This window comes from Prionailurus viverrinus, chromosome E3 (assembly GCF_022837055.1).
Source record: "Prionailurus viverrinus isolate Anna chromosome E3, UM_Priviv_1.0, whole genome shotgun sequence".
Classification (NCBI taxonomy): Eukaryota; Metazoa; Chordata; class Mammalia; order Carnivora; family Felidae; genus Prionailurus; species Prionailurus viverrinus.
Genome location: NC_062576.1, coordinates 23,232,017 through 23,251,393, shown reverse-complemented (window position 1 = coordinate 23,251,393; position 19,377 = coordinate 23,232,017). Strand labels below are relative to the sequence as shown.

Here is a 19,377-nt window from a genome sequence, read left to right as displayed (position 1 = left end):
GCCTAGAGGAGAGCCGAGCTGCGGATGAGAGCGCCGGACGCCCAGGGCGGAAGTGGAGGAGCGGCCGGAAGTAGTCCGGGTCCCAGTCAGACTGACCGGCTGGCGGCTTTGACAGGAGCGGGAGCTGCGGAAAGAAGTTGGTGGCAATGGAGTTGGGCGAGCTGCTTTATAACAAGTCGGAGTACATCGAGACGGTGCGCTTGTCCAGGCATCTTTCTCCCGTTTCCAAGCCTGCGTCCCTTTGAGGCTGGTGCCCCCCTCCTCCCCCTGCCCCACCCCGGGTCGCTTTGGCGTTTAGTCCGAGATTACATAGGATCACTTCGTGACTGTCTCAGCTTTGTTACTTATTCCCTGCATGGCCAGTTTAGTTAGGCTTTTTAAATTTATTCATGATTTCATCGTAGAGATAAAATGCCTTCCAGAAAGCAGGATACGTCTCATCCACCCTAATACTAATAGCAATTCCAGGCTTCGGGCCTTTCAGAGTTTTTTGTTTTTTGTTTTGTTTGTTTTAAGCTAATGTGTCGTACTTTGCTACCATGTGCTAAAAGACTGTTAGGTTCTTTGGAGTCAATACATGATGCGTGTAAATTGCTCCAGGTAGGGTAAGTGCTGAGTCGTCACTGCTATTATTATTTCTTTACTGAATTCTTGTACCTCTGATATGGGTAAAGTCATTATCCTGGATTTAGGGCTGTAAGTATAGAACTGAGACTTGAATCAATGTCTCTAATGTTAGTAGGCTCTAGACCTACCACATCCAAATTCTGGATCCTTTCCTGGAGTCTTCAGTTTCCTGATCCATCCTTGCTTTGTTAATTTGCCGGACTCATTCCATTGAAGACTACATCACATTTCAAGTACTTTTCTCTCCAATACGAGAGCTTTCCAGATGGAAACTTGTAGCCCAGAACCCACTTAGTTTCTCACCCCTGTTTTCTGCTCTTTCCTTTCAGGCATCTGGAAACAAAGTTAGTCGCCAGTCTGTGTTGTGTGGAAGTCAGAACATCGTTCTCAATGGCAAGGTAAGAGACACAGCCAGCCCCAGGATGCATACTTATGCTTTCTGTCCACTAATTATCACATTAGCAGGACAGATAATATGTTACCACATCTCCCATTTGTTGCTATGCATTTAAAAATTCTCTTTTTGGGGGGCCCCTGGGTGGCTCAGTCAGTTAAACCTCTGACTTTGGCTCAGGTCATGATCTCGCAGTTTGTGGGTTCGAGCCCTGTGTCTGGCTCTGTGCTGACAATTGGAGCCTGGAGCTTACTTCAGCTTCTGTGTCTCCCCCTCTCTCTCTGCCCTCCCCTGGTCACGCTCTGTCTCTCTCTCAAAAATAAATAAACATTAAAAAAAAACTTACTAAAAATTTTCCTTTTTTCACTCTCCAAATTCTGTTGAATACAAAAAAAGATTCCATGAAAGAAGGCAACAGAAAACCTTTTTTCTTTATGCCAGGAATAAAATACAGTGGCACCCAGAACTGAAATTATTGCAAAGTGCTGTAGTGTGCCTTAACCACTAAATACAAATATAAATAGGCAACAAAATATTTTAGTGTAGAAACTATAAAGTAGGGGCTGCTGGATGGCTTAGTTGGTTAAGCATCCAACTTCGGTTCAGGTTATGATCTTGTAGTTCGTGAGTTGAGTTCAAGCCCTGCATTGGGCTCTACGTTGGTGCTGCAGAGCCTGCTTGGGATTCTCTCTCTCTCTCTCTCTCTCTCTCACTCTCTCCCCCTCTCTTTCTCTGCCCCTTCCCCACTCTCCCTTTCTCTCTCGAAGTAAATAAACTTAAAAAAAAAAAAGAAACTATAAAGTAGTAGTAATATAATTAACAGTTTACTAATAATAGTTCAATATTAACTGAAACTCTTAAAATTGATTTGAGACTTGAGAAAGACGCTAAACTATGAAACGAATTTGCAAAATGGAACATGAAAGGCTGAGAATCTTGTAATCTGAATAAATTGAAATAGCACAGAGAGGAGTATAAACATGGGAATAATATTACGACATTTCAGAACCAGAGAAAATACCAAGATATATTTGAGCTTGACAGACATTGAAGTCCATGGTTTTTTTCCTGCCAATTTTCTTTGAAATGTTACATCTCTAACTTCCAGAGGGAAAGTAGTCCCACTGTAATCAAGCAATCACAGATTTTTTCAGTAGACTCAATTACTGTCTCCATTAGCTCATCATACTATGAGATTTAATAGAAATATAGTTCAGTAATTAGGTATGATTAGTAATTATAGACACACTGTTTCTGCACAGAGTTAGAACACTCATGTGGAGGATTTTTAGAAATCCCTTAGCTAATTTTAGGACATTTTCTGTGATTTTGTATGGAAGGTTTGTTTTTTAAAATGTGATATGTTGGGAGGGTGGGTAATGGGTATTGAGGAGGGCACCTTTTGGGATGAGCACTGGGTGTTGTATGGAAACCAATTTGACAATAAACTTCATATATTGAAAAAAAAATAAAATGTGATATGTACAACCACTGTGCAACCATCACCACTATCTATTTCCAAAACTTTCATCACTCGTACAGAAGCTCTGTATCCATTGAGGAATAATCCCCAGTTCCCTCCTCACTCCCCATCTTTAATAACCTCAATCCACTTTGTGTCTCTGTGGATTTGCCTTTTCTAGATATGTCATATAAGTAGATTCATATAATATTTGTCCTTTTTTTGTCTAGCTTATTCACTCAGCATAATGTCTTCAAGACTCATCCATATTATAGGATGTAAATTAATACATACATATACGTATACATATATATATGTTTACATCTGTGTAAACTATATACATATGTACATATGTAGATAGTTTAGCTTTACTTGGCTTTCTGTTACTTACTTTTTTTAAACTCAGTCATTAGAATAATCACAATAGGGAACACATATCACACTCACTAAGTACCATTGTTCTCAGTTCTGTTTCTAAGATTTACTGTGGTTTGTGTATTTTCACTGCTGTGTACAATTCCATTTATCCCCTGTCCTATTAGTTATTTTGTTTCTAGTTTTTTGTTTTGTCCCTTTCAGAATTTTGAAATTTCTATTTTCCTAAGCCCTTATATCAGGTGTCATAGTTTCTGCTGGGGTTGATAGAGATCAGATGACTAAAGAAGACTGGGTGCCAACAACAGTGGCGGGGCCTGGTAAAGTGGACAATCTGGGTCCTAGTTAAGCTCAAGGTGGTTGTTGCCATGTGGGAATATAGGCCTATATTTCCAGAGCTCTGATTTTCTCAAAACAAACTGGAAATCGGGGGGGGGGGGTTAATTTTAATTTATTTTATTTTGAGAGAGAGAGTGCGAACAAGCATAGGAGAGGGGCAGAGGGGGAGAGAGAGAGAGAATCTTAAGCGAGCCCCAACATGGGGCTTGATCCCTCAATCCCATGACCCTAGGACCACAATCTGAGCTGAAGTCAAGAGTCAGATGCTTAACTGACAGAGCTACCCAGGCACCCCCATATAATGGAACATTTTAAAAATTATCTTTATTAGAGCCCAAATGTCTGTCAACTGATGAATGGATAAAGAAGATGTTTATATATACTTGGTAATGAGAAAGAATGAAATCTTGCCATTTGCAACAATGTGGATGGGACTGCAGGGTATTATGCTAAGTGAAATAAGTCAGTCAGAGAAAGACATATGTTTTCACTCCTATGTGGAATTTGAGAAACTTAACAAAAGATCATGGGGGAAGGGAAGGGGAAAAAGGTAGTTTCAAACAGAGAGGAAGGCAAACCCTAAGAGACTCTTTTTGTTTTATAATGTTTATTTGTTTTTGAGAGGGAGAGAGAGACAAGAGTGTGAGCTGGGGAAGGGCAGAGAGAGGGAGAGACAGAATCCGAAGCAGGCTCCAGGCTCTGAGCTGTCAGCACAGAGCCCGATGCGGGGCGAGCTTGCGAGATCTCACAGACCGTGAGATCATGACCTGAGCCAAAGTTGGATGCTCAACCAACTGAGCCACCCAGGCACCCCAACCATAGGAGACTCTTAAATACAGAGAACAAACTGAGGGTTGATGATGGGGAGGGGAAAATGGGTGATGGGAATTGAGGAGGACACTTGTGATGAGCACTGGGTGTTATATGTAAGCAATGAATCATGGGAATCTACTCCTGAAGCCAAGAACACACTGTATACACCGTATGTTAGCTAACTTGACAATAAATTATATTTAGAAAAAAACAATAAAAAAATAGAGGAAAAATTATCTTTATTGAGGTATAATTTACATATAATAAAGTGTGCCCATTTTAAGTGTGTAGTTTGACATGTTTTGACTGATGCATACACCTATGCAGCCACTACTACAATTAAGGTGTAAAATGTTCCATCACCCTCATTTTCCTTGGACCCCTCTGTAGTCAGTCCTCCTCCTACCCTTGGCTCCAGGTAACCACTGGTGTAAAACTAATATAGATTAGCTTTTCATTTTGTAGAGTTTCTTATAATGGCAATCATGTACTCTGTCGTCAGGCTTCTTTCATTCAGCATAATGTTGTTGAGATTTATCCATGTTGTGTTCGTTAGTGGACTTATAGCTCATTACTTTTTATAGATGAACAGTATTATTATGGAACTTGCAGACATGTGCAAAAGTGGAGAGAACATATAATGAATCTCCATATGTTCATTCACCAGCTTCTGCAGTTAGCAATATTCTGACATTCTGTTTCATCTTTACCTGTCCTGTAAACCCATACCTATTTTGACCAAGGTGAGGGGCTGGGTATTTTTAAAGCAAATTGCACACATTGTATTATTTCACTCATAAATATTTTAATATGTATTACTGAGATTTAAAAACTTTAAAAATAAGTAGAGTACCCTTATTATATTTTTTAAGAAACCAGTAATTTCCTAATATCATCTAATCCTCGGTCCATGTTCCGTCTTTCTAGTGTCTTAATATGTCTTTTAACAGTTGGTTTATTCAAATCAGGATCCAAATAAGGTCAAGTACACATTGCTTCTGGTTGATATATTTCTCAGGGCCCTTTATTTTTTATTTTTTTCTAATGTTTATTTATTTTTGAGACAGAACATGAGCGGGGGTGGGGGCAGGAGAGGGGAGGCAGAGAGAGAGGGGTACAGAGGATCCAAAGCAGGCTCCAGACTCTGCACTGAAAGCAGAGAGCCCGATGTGGGGCTTGAGCTCACGAACTGTGAGATCATGACCTGTGCCAAAGTCGGACACTCAACCGACTGAGCCAGCCAGATGCCCTCTCAGGGCCCTTTAAATCTGTAATAGTTCTTTTCCCCCAGCCTGTTTTTTCTCCCCATGCTACTTATATGTTAAGGAAACTGGCTCACTGTACCGTAGAATTTTCAAGTTTTGGATTTGGCCAGTTCTATTTGCACAAGTTGTTGAATGCAGTCTCTATGCCCCTTTTCTGCCCTTTAGTTAGTAGATCTGGAGGCTTGATCAGATTCCTCTACCTTGAATTTATTTCTCTTTTTCTCATGCACAGCTGTTGTCATAGAGGAGGCCCATTCTTTCATTTTACCTTGATCCACTGTAGTCATCTAAAGGTTGTAGTCATCTTTCCTCCAGTCTTACCTGCTCTCTCCATGTAGATTCTAGGCTGTTTTCAGAGTAGTATTTTTAAACCAAAGATTCACTGTGTTAATCCTCCACTTAAAAACCTTCATTGATTCCTTATATCCTCTAGGGATATAAGCCTAAGCTTCTGTGCTCAGCATACATAAGGCCTGGTCCCTTGCTTACTTTTTTGGCTAGAACTACAGCCATATGCACTTTTTTTTTTTTTTACCCTATTTATTCATTTATTCAAAAGACATTTCAAGAATGCCTACTTTTTACTAAGCATGGGGCATTAATCCCCCCCAAAAAACTTCTGATTACATTATCCACCCTGCAGCCCATCCAGGCAATCTTTGGGGAAGCTGGATATACCCTGCAGCGTAGCACTTCATCTGAGTCTAGAATTGGGAAGAGGAACCAGAAACTCAGTAGGTCTACCTGTGGGAGCATGAAGTTGAAGATAGTAGTATTGGGAGGTCGGACAAAGGTAGGGGCAGCCTGGACTTTCACTGAGCAGGTAGCAGGTCAGGCTTGGGGACAGGTGGAACCAAGTGAACCTGAATAGGTAAGTGAACTCGGGGGGTACCATATTCTCAGCAAACGTCTGTTTATTCAGTGAGTCCTGTTTGTGGGATATACTGGGAACCTCTTCAATTAAATCAGTGTTATGAAGGCCATTCTTTTTACCTTATAAGTTATCCCTTTTGCCAGAACACGTTACTCAGTAGATCAAAACATAACTTCAGTAGGTGTCTTGCTACCTACTCTTTTCTGTTGTGTTTTCAGCTGTACTGGTAGTTATTTTTTAAATGTGCTTTGTTTTGTAGACCATTGTGATGAACGACTGTATTATCCGAGGGGATCTGGCAAATGTGAGAGTTGGACGTCATTGCGTTGTGAAAAGCCGCAGTGTCATAAGGCCACCTTTCAAGAAATTCAGCAAAGGGTATGCAATTTAATTACCTTGTTTGGGTCTTGGGCAAGAATCTGCTACTGGTGGTGTGTTCCGTGTGTTGAGGTGTTGTGTGAGGAGCAGGGCTGTGCTATTGTTTGGGACATGAAAGAAGACTTCACTCTGATGAACACAACTCTGGTGGTGGTGGTCTTAGTTTAGTTGTTGGTTGGTTCCCAGAAACAGAATCCACTTAGCCTAGAAAAAAAAAGCAAGGGGGATTCTGGCAAAAGAGACAGGGGCATATTTAATGGAATCTCAGGGTAGGAGAAGGTGCCAGGCCTCACAAGGGACTAGAGCCTGTGCCTGGACAGCTAGACAGAATCACGATGACTGGTCTGTCGCTCTCTTACTGAGATTATACTGTTTCTTATTTGTCCTTGTCTCTGTGTTTCTGCTTCCCTCCCCTCTCTTGTACATTGGCTTTGTCTTCCCCCATTTCTCATGAAGCCAACCTTGCTGCCTCAGCCCCTAACTTACATCTATTCTCCATTTAAGCTTCAGTGGATACCGACCAAGGATTTTAGGTCTTATTTCCAGAATCTTGGGAGAGGAAATCTGATTGGCTCAGCTTGAGTTGAGTGCTCCACCCCTGTCTTAACAGTTGTGACCTGGAGGGCAGGGTCAGGTCAGGCCCACTGTGGGCCCAAGAATAAGGATTGCCCAAGAAAGGACATGGACAGGGCAGGAAAACTGTCCACTATGCCTAATGTGCTGGTTTTGGGCTTTGGTTTATTTTTTGTTTTTTGTTTTTGCCTCTCCCTCTTTTCCCTCCTGGCTTCTACCTGTGGCACCGTCTGCATGTCATTAAGTCAGCAAGCATTTACTGAGTGCTTTTTTTATGTCAGTCACTAGGATGCAAGCTGGGTATGTAAAGATGGGTGAAATTGCATTCCTGCCTCAAAGTTCTCAAAACCTAGTGGGAGAAACAATTACATAAATAGATGGCTACTATAAAATATGATAGTGTAATGTGATAGACACTGTATAATGTCACGCTCCTGTCATAGGGCTATGTACATGGTTAGGGAGGAAAAGAGAACAGAGCAACCAACTGAGACTGTAATATCTAGGAACATACAGAAATGATCCTGCATTCCTCAGAATGAGGTCAGACTCCAGACTTTCCATTACACACAGGAATTAGAGCAGGGAGTCTGTAAGTCATTCACATGAAAACATTTGCTCATTAGCTCAGAAGGCAATTGGGGGAAAACTAGAAAACCTCTTGGTAGCCTTTTGTGGTTCCATACTGTGACAGGTACTCTGTTGGAGTTGTTGACTTTCCCTTCTGATAATGGCATTACTGGGCTGGATATGGTCCCAGGAAAGCACCGAGAATAAATAATAAACATGGGGTTTATTGGTGAATTGGAAGGATATATAAATGAGAATAGTCCACATGAGAAATACATAAGTACAGAAGTGTAACTAGCAACACATGAATAGTAAGTGAGTTTGGGGGCGCCTGGATGGCTCAGTCAGTTGGGCTTCCAACTCTTGATTTCGGCTCAGGTCATGATCTCACAATTCATGAGATCAAGCCTCATGTCAGGCTCTGTGCTGAGCATGGAACCTGCTTGGGATTCTCTCTCTCCTCTCTCTGCCCCTCCCCTGCTTGTTGTGTGTTCTCTCTCTCTCTCTCAAAATAAAAAACATGAAAAAAAAGAGAGAGAGAGTGTGTGTGGATTCTCCCCACTCCCATTCCACATATCTCAATACCAGAACTAGATAATAGAAAATAGAACCAGATAAGAATATCAGGTTTGGAATTTTAATTAATTAATTAATTTTTAAGTTTATATATTTTGAGAGAGAGAGAAAACATGAGTGGGAGTGGGGCAGAGAGAGAGGGAGAGAATCCCAAGCAGGCTCTGCACTGTCAGTGCAGAGCCCGACACAGGGCTCAAACTCACAAACCCTGAGATCATGACCTGAGCTGAGATCAAGAGTTGGGCACTTAACTGACTGAGCCACCCAGGCGTCCCTGGAATTTTTAATTTAAAATTAAATGACGGTTCTGCTGTAGACTGTGATGAGATCAAGGAATTCATGGTCACACAAGGGGTGTAGATCAAAAATACGAATGGATTAAGGAAGATTTAAATAAATTATATGTCCTCAGAGGACAGATACTGTCTGCAATAAAATATTCCTGACAAAATATAACACAGGACTAGAAAGAGCCAGTGAGCATCCAACTACTTTATTTTAGTTCCAGTCCAAATATTTTATATCCCAATGTATTGAAGTTACCTGTAAATACGATCCTAGAACCACTGTCCATGACATTTGAGGAATCCTAGAGAATGGGAATGATGTCACAAGTCTGGAGAAAGCCTCCTGACTCCTACTCATCCTTCAAGTCTTGGCTTACGTATCACTTTCAGTTAAACTTTTACCAAACTACCAATTTAGGTAGTTATATACTCTCATTGTATACTCTCATATCTTGGTGCTTTTCGTCTGTAACACTAATCACAGTTGTAATTAATTACTTAGATAATCATTTATTTAATCTCTCTTCTCTTGATTGCAAGCTCCTTGTGGGCAGGGTTATGTACCTTTTGCTTGCTATTATATCTCCAGTTCCCTAGCGTAGAGTCTGGCATATAGTAGGCATTCAGGAAAATCAGTGAATATACAAATGTTTGGAATGCTGAATGCTAGAAAATACATCCTCAAAACCTGATGTCAGTTCCTTGAAGCCCTGTAGAGCAGATTACTGAAAATGTGACCTATGAGCATTTTCAAGGAGGCAGGAATGAGCAAAACATTCATTCATTTGGTGCCAGCTCTTTTAGCTTGGAAGGTCTTGCTCCTTCTGCCTTGCTGTTTCTTTGCACACTGCCTGGTCTAATATTTCTGATTTTGAGCTAGTAATCACATTCATCTTCAACATGATAGAATTCCCCTAGCCTGAGAGTTCTTTCCTTACTAGGAGCAGTCTTATTAAGACGAGACGATAAAGTTGAGAATATGGTCTGTAGTTCTATAAACCTCTACCAAGAGCACATCACCTTGACTTTTTTTTGTTTGTTCATCTTTTCCTTCTCTAGTGTTGCATTTTTTCCTTTACATATCGGGGACCATGTCTTTATTGAGGAAGATTGTGTGGTCAACGCAGCTCAGATTGGCTCTTACGTTCACGTTGGCAAGAACTGTGTGATTGTGAGTATGATGTCTTGGCTGGCTAAATGTCCTCCCTTCCCCTCAAGCTCACGTCCCTCACATCAGTGGGCCTCCACTTTTGTAACCGAGGAGGGTAGAAGTAGTTTCTGGCCTACTGGAATTATTGTTGGATTTGGAGTTTTTTAGGCATTAAAAATCATGGCTAAACTTTACCAAACCTCTTCTATATGATGTTGAACTTTCCTTTGATGATCTTATTTGACCCTCATAACCATCCAAGGGTGATAGTACTATTATTATCCCTATTTGTGAGTGAGAAGCCTGAAGACCTTAGATATTAGGGGATTTGACAGGGCTATTAAGTGGTAGAGCTGGGATTCAAACCCAGGCGGCATGAATAGCCATGCCGATTCTATGGCCTACCTGTTGCCTTACCTCCAGGAACGTACAGTCTAGTGGGTCAAAGGGGATGACATTAGGCAAAGGGCAAGTAGTTCAGGGTGATGGGTGTGCAGGGTACAAGTGGCCCTTTCTCAGTGGAACCTGTAGGACCCTGGTCCATAGGAGCCTTGGCATCCACTTGTTACATCCAGCCGTGGCTTTACAGATTTGGATTTCTTAGTATTTCATAGATGAAGAGCTTGATTTCAGTTGGGATTTAGGAGAACATCCTGGGTGAGAATATTAATGACTGGAGCTGAACTGCCTTAAGGTTTAGGGAAGGTGTTTCCTGTATTTTTTTTTTTTTTTAATTTTTTTTTTCAATGTTTATTTATTTTTGGGACAGAGAGAGACAGAGCATGAACGGGGGAGGGGCAGAGAGAGAGGGAGACACAGAATCGGAACAGGCTCCAGGCTCTGAGCCATCAGCCCAGAGCCTGATGCGGGGCTCGAACTCACGGACCGCAGATCGTGACCTGGCTGAAGTCGGACGCTTAACCGACTGCGCCACCCAGGCGCCCCTACTGTATTTTAAATTTGTACACAAATTCTAGATTCTTGGGAAAGCCAAGAACTTTTCATGTTTTTAAATGGCTGTTCCCAATAATGCAGAGGCAGCTCTCTGCTCTGGACAAGACTCAAGTATCAAAATACTTGCTGAATCTGGGGTTCGTGGGTGGCTCGGTTGGTTAAGCGTCTGACTCTTGATTCGGCTCAGGTCATGATCTCATGGTTCATGAGTTTGATTCCCACGTGAATTGAACTGAGCTGATAGCATGAGCCTACTTGGGATTCTCTCTCCTCTCTCTTTCTCTGTGTCCCTCCCCTGCTCATGATGTCTGTCTGTCTGTCTGTCTCTCTCTCTCTCTCTCAAAATAAATAAATAAACAAATTAAAAAATACATCCTGAAACCATGCAGTCACATTCCACAAGCCACAAAGATGGACCATGTAGTGGAGAGCCACATGACTGTGGAAATCTGACTTGGTTAGTCATAATTAAGGGAAGTTGTTGTTTTGCCAACCATTCTCCTCCAAAGGGGTCCCCTTGTATGTATCAGAGACAGAGAGTCTTTAGTTTGGCATGATGTTGAAGGGAGAAAATAGTGAAACTCATCCTGTCCAACAAGAGTTGGTTTTCTAAGCCATGGTTAGATTTTTCTTTTTCTTTTTTTCTTTCTTTTCTTTTTTTAAGTTTATTTATTTACTTTGGGGGGGGGAAGAGAGAGAGAGAGAGAGAGAGAGAGAGAGAGAGAGCGAGCATGAATCAGGGAGGAGCAAAGAGAAAGGGAGAATCCCAAGCAGGCTCTGTGCTGTCTCGGGGCTCGAACCCACAAACCATGAGATCATGACCTGAGCCAAAGTCGGATACTTAACTGACTGAGCCACCCAGGCACCCCACAGCTGGTTTTTTTCTGACATTTTCTGCAGCAAAGTGATGACATCCTCATAGTAGCCTAGGTGTTAGTCCTGTCCTTTATCCCCAGAGAAAAATATCTGAAATGTTGAGATCCAAATGCTCTTCCCAGTGCTTAGGGAATTCTAGTCTTCTTGTCCTGTATTTTGCTTTTTAGGCCACTTTTCGATACATCAGTTCATGAAATAGTCACTGTTGGGTATTGGCAGTATTTATTTGCTGAGCCTTTACAAATCCTCAAGTAATCTCAAGAGAAAAATTGTTTTAGAATTCTAGAATCTCGGAGCTAGCAGGAATTCTTTGAGTCCAGCTGACCCCATGACCCACAGATCCTTCCTCTAGCACCCATTTGGTGTTCTAACTCTTGTTTGGATGTGTGAAGGTATAGATGTCAATCAGAACTGCCTGAATGCCTACAGGTAGAGACTAACAAGCAATCTTAACAGGCATCGTTACTGTACTGTGAGCTTTGCATTTATTATCTCTAATCCTCAGAGCATCCCTGCAGGTTTGGTTTTATGTCCTGTTTCACAGATGAGGAAACCAAGGCTCAGAGATGCTAAATAACTTGTATAAGGAGATAAAGGTAGCTGTCATAGTGGTAACACGTAGTTCTTGACTCCTCCTTGAAAAGTTCACCACGAAAGAATAAAGAAGTAGTTTCAGCTTTTAACCTCCTCATCTGTTGCCAATCCACTCATGCCTAAGAAGTACTGGCGTTTTTACTTTTGCTGCTATTTAATTGATCAGTTTTCCCAGAATGCTCTGAAAGCTGATTAAGCATCATTTGTCTGAGTGGGCAGAATGGCTAGCTAGTGGACTCGGCAGGTGCCTACTACAGCAGGTGTGGTGGCTGGTGATACACACAGCAAAGTTTTATTCACATTGCTCTTTTTCTAGGACCCTTTGTCTGCAGATTCCCTATATGTGAGTGTAGCATGTCTGATGCAGCATATTCTGTTTCATTTCACTCAGTGCCCCATGTGCTTAGTCTGTATTATTAGGAGCTTAGGTGCCGTAGGATGTCTTTGAGTTCATTTGGAAATCACCAGGGGAGCTGGCTGGCTGCTGTATTTTTCAAATTGCCATTAGGGGTGCCTGGGTGGCTCATTTGGTTAAGCATCCAGCTTTCGATTTCAGCTCAGATCATGATCTCACGGTTCGTGAGATTGAGCCCTGCGTCAGGCTCTATGCTGACAGCACGAAGCCTGCTTGGGATTCTCTCTCCCTCCCTCTCTTTGCCCCTCCCCTGCTTGTGCATGCATGTATATACTCTCTCAAAAATAAATAAATTAAAAAAAAAAAAAGAAATTGCCAATAGGAGGCAATTATGGGAGAGAACTTTCTAAGAGTGAATGAAGAGCTACAGTTGCAACTTGTTTCTGAGCTACAGATATTGTCAGGTATTGCCTAGGCTATTGTCCACTAGCCAGAGACAGCTTAGCAGTCACTTAAAAAATTCAGACTTAGAGGTATAAGCTTTTTAAAAAACTCATGTGACAATCTACCTGGAAATTCCTGGAAATACATATGATTTGGGTACTTATTTATTTATTTTTAATGTTTTGTGTATATTTGAGAGAGAGCACACAGTGGGGAAGGGACAGAGAGAGAGGGGAATAGAAGCTCTGAAGCAGGCTCTGTGCTGGTAGCAGTAAGCCCGATGCAGGGCTTAAAAGCACAAACTCTGAGATCATAACCTGAGCTGATAGCAGATGCTCAACCAGCTGAGCCACCTAGGTGTCCAATTTGGGTGTTTAGTAATGGGGAAATTTTTTATATAGCTTTCATATCCTTTGGTAGAATCTGAGATCTGGATACATTAGCATTGTCCTGATAGTTAAGAATTCCACATTGTCAGCCAGATGTGCTTTATCAGACCAACTGACCAAAACACAAGTGAACTCATAGGGCCTGGTAATGCAAATGCAGTCAATAAAGACCAAAACTTTCATTTAGTTTGCAGGTAGTCTGAGGCACAATGCTAATCTGTATATAGAAGCCTCTCCTTTGCCTTAACCCATGAAACGGATGAATCTACCAGACCTTATTTCTTGCCCTCAAAACGCTGTGGGTTATGGCAGAATTGAAAAGTGAAGGCAGTGGATAAAGTCAAGCATAAGGCTTGGCTGAAACCTTCAAAATGAACATATTGGCTGATATGAACCAAGAGTACAAAAGTAGATCCTAATTCTGTGCACGAAATGGCTTCAGGGGTTCAACTGATGTCATGAGAATTAGTCTCCTTCTCTTTCCCGCTTTCCTCTAGGAGACTTTCAGGCAGGTTTTTCCCTTATGGAAACAACACAGCTGGTCCAGGCATCTGTCCTATTCTCTAGAAACTCCATTGGAAAGAGCTTCTTTTCCCAGTAGTCCCAGCAAAAGCCCTGATGTTCAGATTCATCAGACTGATCTGGCTCATTCCCTAAACCAGTTGCCATGGCCAGGCTTGGAGTTTGGGGTTAGGATAGGGGACTGTGATGGGCAGGGGGTGGTAACCAAGGGTCAATATAGGTTCTGTTACCAGAAGAAAGAGGAACAAATGTTGGACAAGCAAAATAATAGATGTCCACTAAATGACAAAAAAAGAAAAAGGAAAGGAAATTGTACAATTCTTGGAAGACTGAATTTCAGTCTATAATGCTTAACATAACCTGAACTGTCCCTAGCATACCCCCTCCCTGAGTTCACACACACACGCGCACACATACACACACACACACACACACACACACACACACTCACACTCGCACACACTAACACCCCTACCTCCTCCTGCTTGTCAAATGCCACCCAAAGTAGAGAACTGTGGCCAAACCTCTTGCCATTGTCCCTGTCTGTGGTATGATATCAGGAATGGAGAAAATACAAAATAGCTTTCTACACAGCAGATTGGACAACTTGTACTCTATTTCCTGATCTGTTTCTTAGTGACAAGATTTTCATTTCAGGGGCGCCGGTGTGTATTGAAAGATTGCTGCAAAATTCTTGACAACACAGTTTTACCCCCAGAAACTGTGGTGCCGCCATTCACTGTCTTCTCCGGCTGCCCAGGTAAGCTTGGGTGTTGATATTCAAAGCTCAAGTTCTTTTTCCGTCAGAAAAATAATGGGTGCAACTTCTGTCTCTGACAATATGTTGATCTAGCTCATTTAAAAGATTCTCCTGTGACAGATTCCCTTGAAATGCTATCTAAAACGTAACCAGTATCTTTTTAAATGTGTAATTGGGTTCACCAGGAAATTTCAAGCCAAGAGGAAAGTACACCCATACCATAAGCATGTTTAGGTTTATGCATCTTCATAATAGAGTGGTTTAGGGTTTGATACTGCTGTGGGGACCAGTGATAAAGCCTTACATTCACGCATGGTGGAGAGATCTTCCTGAAGGGTGAGCTCTCAATAAAAAGTTGATATAGAATAAACCTGCTACTAGACGGGAAAAAGGCACAAAGACGCAAGTCTCTCTTGGCCTGGGCTCTGGGTGGAAAAAGAAAAGTCTGTCCAGAGAATTCTAACTATGACTTCATGTTGGCTGGGGGTTTGTACTTCCCACACTGCCAAGGAATGTCCAACCTGAAAAGTTGACATAAAACAGTCTAAGACCAATGATAGCACTAGGACACCCGAGAAGAGCAAATATATCCCATCTCGACCTTGGCTGACAGAATGCCCTCAGGTAAAGCCCTCATGAGCTCAGAGTTCCAAGTGGCCAAACATGTGAGCAAACAAAAGTCCTACACTCTCATCCTAGAAAACTTGGAAAACACTGGAAAACAGAAGGAAGAAGAAAACCTCATGTCCCCTGCCCCCAGTCCAAGACAGTCTCTTTTCTGTGTTGTTTTATATGGTTGAACTCATGCAGCATGTACAGAGGCACCCCAGAGATTCACAGATGGATGATGCTATGTAGAGAGAGATTTGACAGTATATGAGATCTACCACTGAGTGGTTTAGTTGTTTTTCCAATTAAAAAACTCATTACTCAGACCATCGACTGTGAGTTTCAAAGATGTACAAAATCATCCACTCAGATTCTTTGGGGAAGAAATTGACCATTCTGCTGTTTGGTGCACTTTTGCCTTTGCAGAGTAGGAAGGAGAGCCCTGCTGAGTCATTCTCCCTTATGGGGTTCCCATTGTGGAAAAGCTTAATCATTCTTAGCAAGTACAGATCAGAACAGCCCTTACGGTTGTTTTAGGTTGATTGTCAAACAGGTATCTGCTCTGAGGTGAGAGCATATTGCCAGAGAAATACCCTTTTTTTTTTTTTTTAATGTTTATTTATTGTTCAGAGAGAGAGCAGGGGAGGGGCAGAGAGAGAGGGAGACAGAATCCAAAGCAGGTTATGCTGTCACTGCAAAGCCCGATGTGGGGCTCAAACCCACAAACCGTGATATCATGACCTGAGCAGAAGTCAGATGCTCAACTGACTGAGCCACCCAGGCGCCCCGCCAGAGAAATATCTTGATCTCTTTTAACTTTTTCAAGGTCCTTAGTACCAACTATGGTCTTTGGACACCAATGGCAGAGGCAGTGAGGCACCACTTCATATTTGAAATCCAAATAAGCACTGTGTTTTAGAGGTTCTGATGGAGGATTCAAGCTACCTGAGACCTTAGAGATCATTGCGTAGATGGGGGAAATAGAAAGGTGTGGGTGTCCACAGGGTCAGAGCTGGTTTGTGGGAAAGCCTTGACTAGCACTTGAGACCCCTTATTTAGAATCCTGTACTGTCTGCACTGTGACAAGATGCTTCCCATGTTCATTTGCAGTAGTTTCACAAACATGCTAACTATCTAGATACTGCTGTTGGAAATCTCCATCTTTAATAAAGAGGCGTAGGGCTGCAGGAAGACTGGCACATTTTTGGAGGGCTCCACTGCATGAAACTGACTAGTGGAACAAAGTGAAAGACAAACCATCTGGAAAGAATTTTGGCCAAAATTGCCTACAGGAGTCAGACAGAAGTGATTGAAGTAATAGCCTGTCGTAGCTATCTAAGAATACAAACCTAACATTGTGAGATCTTCTGATGTTTCATGAGGAGCTAAAAATCTGAATTTTTATGTGATATCCCTGGACTTTTAAATGTTGGCTGCTAACTTTTTAAAAAGATTAAATACTATGCAGACCAAACATAGGTTTGCAAATCTAACATGGCTGTTCATTTGTAAACAGTTCCTGTGAGAATTTTGTATTTTTAAGACCTTTTTTCCATTGTACCTGTTACTTTCTCTTTCTACATATGCAAGTGCATGTATTTGTTCTTGTATGTGTGATGTATAGGTATGTGTATTCATATGCATATATACGTATACTTGTGTACATAATACAGATGTATGAGACTGTTTACACCTGTGTAAACAGACTCACACTCTTTATTCTGTTTGGAAACTTGCCTTCTTAACAGTGTATCTTGGGCATCTTTTCTTGTCAGTATGTGGAGAGTCCCCTCATTCCTTTTAATGGTTACATGTTTTTCGTTGCATAAATGTACCATAGTGTAACTCATCAGTAATGGTGTAATGGATCATCAGATGTTGCCTTTGGCTTTTCAGTATTAGAAACTTTGCTGCGTTAATATTCTTGTACATGTATTGTTCAGTTGGGCAAGGTTATCTGTAGGATAAATTCTTAGAAGTTGGATTGTCAGGTCACAGGGTATGAACTTTTAAAAGTTTTGCTAGATTTTCCAAAATTGCTCTTCAAAACCGTTGTATGAACGTACGCTTCCACCCATAGTATATGGGAGTGACTTTTCCTGGAAATCCTTAAATACAATTTTTTGTCTTTCTATAGGATATTTCTGTTCTACTCCCATCCACGACTTGTATGTAGCAGGTTTGGGGACTGCATGTTTCACTCTATGAACAGCAGAGCAGCTTCTTACCTCAAAGGGTGTTCACCTTGGCTTTGCCCAGTAGGTGTCACACCAGAATCCAGGGGATGGACAAATCCATCCTGAAACAACCTCCAGTGGAGTCAGAGATGCCTTAATAACCTTTTTTACCTGGAATTTATTTATCCATTCAGGGAATTGTATTCTTTGTCTCCCCCCCCGCCCCCCCAAAATACTATCTCAGAGATGTGGTCAGTAGAACTACTCTGCTAGCGTTGAAGATGGAGGACTTGGATTTAGATGCTCATGAGTAAAGAAAAGGGGCCTTATAGGGGTTTAAACGAAATCAGAGCTGCTGTCCTCCCCCGGCTCCAGTTGGTTGATCAGGTCTTTCTTTCCCCAGGACTGTTTTCAGGGGAACTCCCAGAATGTACCCAGGAGCTGATGATTGACGTCACCAAGAGCTACTACCAGAAGTTTTTGCCCTTGACACAGGTCTAACGTCTCTGCCTTGTGTCTCGAATTTGGTTGAGCTCTAAGATGAACTTGGGGACAAAGTGAGCCAGCCAACATCTACAAAGAGCTCTAGTGTCTTTGATATCTTCCACCCTCTTTTTTTGTTTGTCTGGTTTTGTTTAATTCTTTAGAATTTCTCAATCCTTCCAGGTTCTAAGCTCTTAAGACTTTAATAACAGAACGCCTGGAGGCGTTGTGTCCAAATGCTGTACTTAAACCTTATCTATTAACAGTCACTCCATACCATTATCTGTGGAACACAGAATCATCTGTTCCCAACACTCCCATCCCTTGGTCCCGTGGATGACTGGATCCTGCTGAAATAGGCCCGCCGAGTGCAGCACTGTCCCAGCGTGGAGGTCATGGAGCTGGTGTGCTGCTGTCAGCCATTAGCTGCTCACATGGATCGCTCTCGGCTTTCCTGAGCTAACACAGTTGGCCAGTCGCCCCAGTTGCTCATGGGGGGAAAAAGTGTGACTTTTCAGAGCCCAGATTCCTGTTTGCTACTGAAACTTCAAGGGAGGGGTGGTTAGCATTTCTCTCCTTCCCAAAATGACCTTAACTGTCCTTTTAACCCAGGGTGATGAATAAAAGACTTTCTAGCATTCTGATCTAGGGCCTTTGGCTTTCACTAGAGGGGAGGCCCTCAGCACCCAGGTTTTATTTTTGCAAAGACCCAGGTTTGAGTCTCCCACGTGGACGGGCTAGTCTGGCAGTCACTCCTTGCCTCACAGTATTTAGAGGCAGCAACATATGCCTTATTTCCTTGAAGACGTAGCATTTGTGACAATTGTTCTCTAACCTAGAACCATTCACCCACTCTATATTTGCCATAAATGTCACAGTTAAGACCGAAATATTTGCACCTGGACCCGATCATGTATATATACAGGGGCCTCTTAAATCATTCTGTGGGCACAGAGTCCCAAGGAGTAAATGAATTTACCAGTGCTGTTCTTACCATCTCTTGGGTAATAACACAATCCTGCTTGGTTCTGCTCTGACCTCTTGGTCTAAAAGGATTTAGAAGGGAAGGCCTGAGAAGCTTGGCTTTGCTCAATGCTCTGATTCTGCTGTGAACAGGGTAGGATAGTTCAGCCTTGAAGATTAAGGATCTATCAGGAGCTGTCCTAACTTAATATCTGGTTGTGGGGTTAAAGTGTCTACATGTGATGATCTCTACTACGTCAATATAAAACTATTTTCTGGTTTGTCTTTTTTTTTTTTGTTTGTGCATTAAAAGATTGACTTCAAAGATTATTTGAAGGTGATCCTTCTCTATCTCCAGTGATGGCTACCTCAGTTCCTTGGGCACTTTACTGCACGCCTGGTGCCCTCCTACAGACTTGACATTCACTGGTTTGCTCACGGTTCACACCAACCCAGTAAGGTGGATGTTGTTCCCATTTTACAGATGAGAAAAAAACTCAAAGATCTTAGGTAACTGGTCCAGTTCATACAATGAAGAAGTGACTGACCCAGGAGTCACCCCCCATGC

At 42.0% G+C, this 19,377-nt stretch overlaps 1 protein-coding gene across 1 annotated transcript; it reads left to right on the top strand.

Annotated features, from left to right (window-relative positions):
• The first annotated feature begins 57 nt into the window (after positions 1–57).
• On the top strand, positions 58–19,139 carry DCTN5 (dynactin subunit 5). The gene is made up of 6 exons (XM_047838010.1): positions 58–194; positions 957–1,025; positions 6,409–6,527; positions 9,593–9,704; positions 14,475–14,577; positions 17,767–19,139. The coding sequence occupies exons 1-6, from the start codon at positions 147–149 to the stop codon at positions 17,862–17,864; spliced, it is 549 nt and encodes a 182-aa protein (XP_047693966.1). The 5' UTR covers positions 58–146; the 3' UTR covers positions 17,865–19,139.
• Positions 19,140–19,377: the final 238 nt, after the last annotated feature.